Consider the following 7,503-nt stretch of genomic DNA (forward strand, 5'->3'; position numbering starts at 1 on the left):
AAAAATCTAATTCATATCACATCTGCTTTTAAAACAGTAGAGATTACCCACTGCATCGATGTCAGTGAATTCAAAAAAGAGTCATCATTATTCAGCCGCGGGAACAAACAGTTGATAAAGAAAATTAGGTTTTAATCCAGTAAGAAGAAGTATGAGTGGAAAGTCATAATTTTCCTCCTGCAGATTTTAGGAAGTGCTTTTTGTCACATTTCTCAGCTTCATCCTTGCAGGAGTTTGAAGCTCACACTTCGACCTATTAGCATGTGGCTGTCACTTACTAACTGCTATCAGTGTAAGATTTCACTTTGTGACAAAGTCCACCGACGCTGCGTGTGCGTCCATGTCACAATGTCTGACTTGCTGACAGCTGGCTTTCTTGCAGCTATGTCATTCAATCTGCCCACACACAACTCCAGTTCCCCTGTCATATGCCGCTACACAAACATGACAAGAATTCATCCGGCAGCTCCGCCAGCTGGGTGCACGGCAGAGTGACAACTTACAGATAACTGCAAGGAGAAGGAGGTTGAAATGTCTCTGGAGAGTGGAGAGAGGAAACTTTAAACATAATCCAAGACATAAAAGGAGAATATATTTCATTTCTCTTATAATCTTACCTTCAAGAACTGTTACAAGAGGTTTTATCCAGAGTCATTCTACTCGCTAATGTTTGAGAGCACTTATTCCTCTCTATCAGTGTCTCCCACTTGTTTTGGCGTCTGACCCCTTAAAATTAAGTGATTACGTTTGAAACAAGTATAAATATAGTCACTGCATTGGTAGACTGTTTTAAGAATAGAATAATTTAAAGTTATAATCCTTTGATGATTTAACTGAAATTGTTTCTGACTCTATCAAACTATTTTTAACCTCTCTACTTTCCACTCGATTTAAGATTAGTCTTGAAACTTTCCTATTTAATACGTCTTACAGTTAAAGAAGGTTCAGGTGACTCTATACCACCCCTTTGTTATGCTGTATTGGTCTGGGTTGCCACTTTTTTAACGTAAATGTTTTTTGGTTTAGACTTTGTCCTTGCTGTGTGTTATTTTGTGATTGTAAAGTGTTCTAGGACCATGCTGCATGGTTATTTTACACTTTAAATAAAACTGAATTGAAATAAATTTACAAAAGTCATTCACTGTATTCTGATTCTGTCATTACTTTCCATGCAGTAATTGTAATTGTGAGGGTCATTCCCTTGCTGGATCCACATATTAAGACGAGTATCAAACAGTTCATGTAATCCACCACTACTGTATTGTATTGTAATTTAATGTTTAATAATTGTTCTTATTGCTATCAGCCTCACTGTGCAGAAGCAGCTGTCAGTAAAAACTACCTGCAAAACACTGGCTTACCACCAGAAACCAGGCATCTTTGAATGAACCGTGACAGAGCATAAATGGCTTGTATGTAGGATTTTATAGCTCCTCAGATTTGTCTTGGGCTTGGAACCACTACTCTGTATCAACCAAAGAGTTCTCTATAATGGGGTAAAAAGAAATCCCATTAAAACCTCTGGATTATTAAACTGTACAGATTTATAGACAATCAGAAACCAGAAATATGCCACTGTAGAGCCCACAGTGTGTCTACACCACATGCAGGACTGAGGAAAGTGGATGTTACTTGGCTATGTGACACTCACATAACTGACTGTCACTCATGTGAGGAGTAGTAGTAGTAGTAGTAGTAGTCATCTCCAGTTGTGAACATTTATGAACCAGCACACAGAAACACCATCACACCTTGAGGAGAACCGAGCCCAGTTCTTACAGCTGTTTCTCCTGATCAAGCCGGCCCATCAGCGCTGTTCTATATTTACTGACATCCTGGGTTACACACATGAGGAAGGAAGAGGAGGAGGAGATTTGAGACGGAGGCGGGGAGGATTTAAACGGCAGAGGAGGATGGACAAGGGTTAGCCGCTCAGGGACACTTTGATTAAACACCGGCCTGGGTGGGCACCATGGCTGAGTCAGGACCCTACGATGATTGTCCCTCCTGAGGTTATTGTAAACACTCCCTCCGCTGGACTCTGGCAGAGCTGTTAAGCCGGCAACTGGGTACCAAACAGCTCTGTGTCACATGAGAGGCCTGGCTGGAGTCGCAGTGGCCCAGGATACTATTCTTAGCTGCAGGAATGTACACAGTGGCCTCATGGCAATCTCCATAGCGCCTAACTGGAAAGCCTGGTCGTTTCTCTGTCATGCTCCTTCCCTGACTACACTACACATTTTCTCTCTGGATTATGTTTTAAGTCGCTTTCCTTTGTAATTGATCATTTTTTACTGATCAGACTGACAAGACACTGGATATTATTGACTCTCCGAGGGCAGGAGGTAAGGATTCACCTCGTCACTGATGTTGTGATGAACGGGTTCATCAAACAGTTTGTTTAAAACTCACCATTGTGACTCAAATCGTATTACTTAATGCTTCAATGTAAAGTTTCTACTGTGAAACAGGACTATTCTTGGATTTCTTCAGCGAGGTAGTGTCTGTTTCAATGGTTTCTTCTTTTATTATTGATAATGATAGATCATTCTCTTAAAGTCAGACAGTAAGTGTGGGGCTACATGTTATTTATTTATTCATTAATTTGCTTTGGCATCCTGACAGAATTATTGTAACATGAATTATAATGTCACTGAAAAGTGTACAAACTTGAATTACTTACATGATTAATATAGATACATCACTGATGACAAACTGAGAAAGTATAGGTGCTTAAATTGAATTCATACATGAATGTTGGATTTAATTTTTTAATTCCAATGTAGTTTATCAAGACGTTTTGGGTCTGTAGTTGGAGATCTAAGGTAAAACTGCCAGTTGTGAAATGTCACTCAGCCAAAGGCATTTAATAATACACAATAATGATTAACGGTCTAAATATATCGGACAGGCTGGGCCTGTAAGTGGGAGTAAATCAGTAGCTGACGGGGGAATGATTAGAAGACTTAATGTTGCTAATAGCTCAATGAAATTCATGCTCTTTGAACAGCTGGCTCATCCCAAACCCTCCAACCAGGGAGAAACAGACTGAGGCTATAAGACAGGAGGGTTATGAGATGAAAAACATATAGAAAATAGCTGCTGAGAGAGAGAGAGAGAGAGGTCCAGATGGATGCATCAAGACAGTTTAGAGGGGGTTTAAAATATAAATTTGTGTATCAGTAATTCACAATAAGGACAGCTGTACTGCAGGAGTTTCCAGAGTTTTAAAACAGGTCTAATAAAAATAAAGGATTTGCTATAAACTAAAACAGAAGTTAAATTACAGAGAGATAAAGTCAAACTGTTTTACTACAGTACCTGATTAAGACACTTAAAATCGTCACTAAAATTTGAAATAACTTTTCTTGGAGGTTTGAGTTTGATACTAGAAGACTGTTTTTCAAATTCACCTGCTCAAACTGGAGTGTTTCTCAGAGTTGACCTAAAATCTAAGTTCAAAGTGTTGCACCTGCAGGCAGCATTTGTGACATCACAACATGTTTTGGGACAACAAGTGTAACACTTGAAGTCTGAATTGTCCATTGAGAATGGCACATTTAGTATACCACAGGATCTTTAATATGATCGTCCTTGGTTTAGTTTACTACCTCTTCCCACAAGATCATAGAAATATTCAAAAACTAATGTCAAAAAATTATTCTTCCTTTTTTCCCTTTTCTGCAGAATGGCCGGTACACCACGAGACGTTTTCTCTTTCAAAGACTCCGAACTTCCCTCCCACCTACTTGCCCAGCTCAACATCCTCAGGCAGGAGCGCATCCTGACAGACGTCCTCCTCTGTACTGAACACCGGGAGATCCCCTGCCACAGGAACGTCCTGGTGTCCAGCAGCCCGTACTTCCGCGCCATGTTCTGCAGCAACTTCCTGGAGAGCAGCCAGGCCCGTGTGAACCTGAAAGGAATCTCTTCGAATGTGCTCACTGGTATTGTGGACTATGTCTACACAGGCTGCATCACCATCACCATGGAGATTGTGCTCCCACTCATGCAGGCAGCATCCATGCTTCATTACGGAGGCCTCTTTGAGGCCTGCTCAAGGTTCCTCCAGGAACAGTTGAGTCCAGAAAACTGCCTGAGCATGATCCGGCTGTCTGAGATCCTTCACTGTGAGAGTTTGAAGGAGAGGGCGAAGGAGATGGCTGTGAGGTGTTTCTCTGATGTAGCTGCTACAGAAGATTTCTGTGAGTTGTCTCTTCCTGAGCTCATGTGTTACCTAGAAGATGACCGACTTTGTGCCGAGGAAGAGCAAGTGTTTGAGACCCTCCTGGCCTGGATCCACCATGATCCATTCTCACGACAGGGTGCCATTCATGACCTCTTCAAGAAAGTCCGTCTGCGCTACATTCATCCAACTTACCTCTTCCAGTTTATTGCCAATGACCCACTAGTGCAGTCCTCCACCCTCTGCACCGAGATAATCGAGTCAGTTCGCCGCCTCATGCTTACAGTTAGCACCAAGTGTAGCCGAGAGCTGAAGCCACTTTGGACCACACCGAGACGGTACACCTGCAGTGAAACACTGGTGGTGGTTGGAGGACGTAAGAACAATGAACAGACTTCACGAGAAGCATTGTTGTATGACGAAAGGACTCATCGTTGGCAATGGTTGGCCAAGCTACCTCTGCGCCTCTACAAAGCTGCCTATGTGTGTATTCACAGCATCCTCTACGTGCTTGGAGGACTCAGCCTCTGCATGACATCAGGCGACAGCGCAGTCAGTGCCACAGTTTACACACTCTCCCTTAAAACGAACCAGTGGAGGACTGCTGAGCCCATGTTAGAGCCACGATACGCCCACCAAAGCGTTTCCTATCTGCACTTTATCTTTGTGTTAGGCGGCATTGGGGTGGACAAGCGAATCTCTCAGTCAGTAGAGAGGTATAACAGTATGTTTAATCAATGGGATGCAATGGATCCAATGCCCACAGCAGTGCTTCATCCAGCTGTTGCAGCCAGTGATCAGAGGATCTATGTTTTCGGCGGGGAGGATGCCATGCAGAACCCAGTCAGGCTGATTCAGGTAGAGAAGACTCCTCATATTTCATTTGATCAGCAATAAAGTACAACCACTCGTGGTCATTCAAAAGTCTGCACAGTCTTTTCAGAGTATCAGTGTGTGAAGGTAGAAAGTTAAGAATTAAAAGTTCTTAATTCCAGAATACCACACAAGGATCTGTTGAATTAACTGTTGATGTTTGTGTTGTAAAACAGGTGTATCACATCTCTCGCAACTTGTGGTCCAGGCTAGAGACAAGGACAGTGAAAAATGTTTGTGCTCCTGCTGCGGTCATAGAGGACAAGATCTACATTATAGGAGGTGAGAACACACTTTTATCAGGAAAAAAGATCAGTTGTTATATACAGCCTTTATTTCTATATGAAACTATTTTCTGCAATGGATTAATTAACTTTTTTTGCGCTAGTGATTATTGTGACTGACAATATTTGATTAGTTGGTTTTGGCCTTTTTTTGGGTCTTGTTAACAATAAGAAATATTTGGAATATAACCAGACATGTCCTTCGCTTCATTCCCAGGCTACACCAGACGAATGATTGCCTACGACACCAAAGCCAACAAGTTCGTCAAGTGTGAGAATCTAAAGGAGCGAAGAATGCATCACAGTGCCACAGTGATCAACAACAAGCTCTATGTCACCGGTGGACGCATCCTTAATGGCCACGATGTCATCGAGGACTCGGACTGCTTCGAGTGTTATGACCCAAAAACAGATGTTTGGACGTCAAAGGGCTCTCTACCATACAAGCTCTTTGACCACGGCTCTCTGCCGCTGGTCTGTGTCTCCAACAGATCCAACCCACCTTGACCCAGCACCATCCAGCCAGCCACTTTGGGCGAATGCTTCACTGCGAATTCTTCACCTCCCCTTTGCCATGATTTATTGGCCTCTACTTGCACCAATGGGAAAGCATTTCAGACTGACTGCATTCCTTTACGCAGCTCAGTCTCTACCACAACTTAGCGGCATGTTAGGCCAGGCTAACTTTCATCCGAATCAAAGAAAAGCTCAGCTGACGCGCAGAGGTGGAACTGAATGGAGGACCCCAGAGATGACGGGAGGCAGTCATACTTACACAACAAGCAGCTGTTCAGACACGTGCGTAATCCAAAAAGCTCTTTCCGCTGATGGCTGCACTTGTTGGCGGTTAACTAAAAGTGTTAATGCTTTAATTTCCCAGACATTTAAACACAGCATATCACTCTGAGTGGCAGCTGCAGTTAACTTCTTTGTAACAGTGAAACACATGAGCAGGTGTCCGGCTGAGAGTTGACTCTGTGAGCTCCGCTTGTCTTGAACCACTGAAAATGACGCATGGCTGATAATTTGCACTTTATAGATAATAAAGAATACATTCCTCCTCGACCCACGTGTTTATCAGAGTGCACTTGTTGATGAGAGCAATTGTGACAGAACATGAACATGCTCCTGCGGCAAAGTTAAAGCAGCCGCAGCTTCTGTCATGTTTGGTAATATGTTGCAAAGAAGAACAGTTTAATTCAGATGAAATGACCTGGGGAAAAACATAATTCCAGTTCAGGGCCTCGATTCATGACTGTGAATTATTCCTGCAAAACCAAAACAAAGCATGTTCTCTATATTGTTTCATGGATGTTTCACTTACAACATACCAGAAGTAGAATAAATACAGCAGATGTGATCGTTTAGATTAAATACAACTCTCTAAACAAAGATATGAGTGTTTCAGTGGTGGTTTACTTTTAATTCTTACTACGCATGCGAGAAAATATCTTCACTGCTACTACTGTATGTTGATGTGAGGAGGTGTGACAATGCTGCTGCCTTTGAGAATGCCTGCGTGAGATGCAGTGATGTTGACGGAGATTTTCAGTGTTTGCGCCCCACATCAGGCGATATGGGTAACCTGCAGGTGGTTAGTCACAAGCATGACCACTGATCTGAAATCAATATTTCAATTATCTGAGGGAGAAAAAAAAAATGCTATCATGTGGCTTCAAAACAATCTCTACTACAACTGTGGGGACTCCTTATGGCGTGACATCCATTTTTGTCCTTCTCAGAGCATACGTTCACTACTGTGCTCCAGCCCCTGATAACCATTGCCGTGGCAACCTTATTGTAACCCTACACCATAATTTGCGGCATGCATCCATCCTTGTATTGACTCTATTTGTGCATCACTCACTGTAATGATGCATCGCCGTTTCTTGCACAATTTAAAGACTTTCGCCTTAATTTTTTTCATGAATATTTCTTGTACAACGTGCTTATATTTTGGATACTGAATTCTCTGTGTGACTTCATTTTATTAAGAGAATTGTTATTAATGTGTTTGTACCAAAATACAAAAAAAAAAAAAACAATTCCTAATTTATGGCTGTGAATCTCCTGTGTGTGACTATAAGTGACTGAATGCTGTTTGTGCGGGTAGAAATGTTGTCTATAGACGAGTAAGCAGGTCTATACTTGAACTTGGTG

At 42.2% G+C, this 7,503-nt stretch overlaps 1 protein-coding gene across 1 annotated transcript; it reads left to right on the forward strand.

Annotated features, from left to right (window-relative positions):
- The first annotated feature begins 2,199 nt into the window (after nt 1-2,199).
- Nucleotides 2,200-7,279, forward strand: klhl38a (kelch-like family member 38a). The gene is made up of 4 exons (XM_069176363.1): nt 2,200-2,345; nt 3,688-5,044; nt 5,236-5,341; nt 5,561-7,279. Exons 2-4 carry the CDS (start codon nt 3,689-3,691, stop codon nt 5,848-5,850), a joined length of 1,752 nt encoding a protein of 583 aa, XP_069032464.1. The 5' UTR covers nt 2,200-2,345; nt 3,688; the 3' UTR covers nt 5,851-7,279.
- Nucleotides 7,280-7,503: the final 224 nt, after the last annotated feature.

The sequence above is a fragment of the Embiotoca jacksoni genome, unplaced genomic scaffold, assembly GCF_022577435.1.
Source record: "Embiotoca jacksoni isolate LCO1_2020_lvr unplaced genomic scaffold, fEmbJac1.0.p SCAF_7, whole genome shotgun sequence".
Taxonomy (NCBI): Eukaryota; Metazoa; Chordata; class Actinopteri; family Embiotocidae; genus Embiotoca; species Embiotoca jacksoni.

Bases quoted from the DNA above. Each gene is read 5' to 3' on its own strand.
- klhl38a (XM_069176363.1), top strand. From the start codon at position 3,689: ATGGCCGGTACACCACGAGACGTTTTCTCTTTCAAAGACTCCGAACTT. The intron at 5,045-5,235 runs GTAGAGAAGACT...GTTGTAAAACAG, and splicing joins ACCCAGTCAGGCTGATTCAG to GTGTATCACATCTCTCGCAA. The intron at 5,342-5,560 runs GTGAGAACACAC...CTTCATTCCCAG, and splicing joins CAAGATCTACATTATAGGAG to GCTACACCAGACGAATGATT.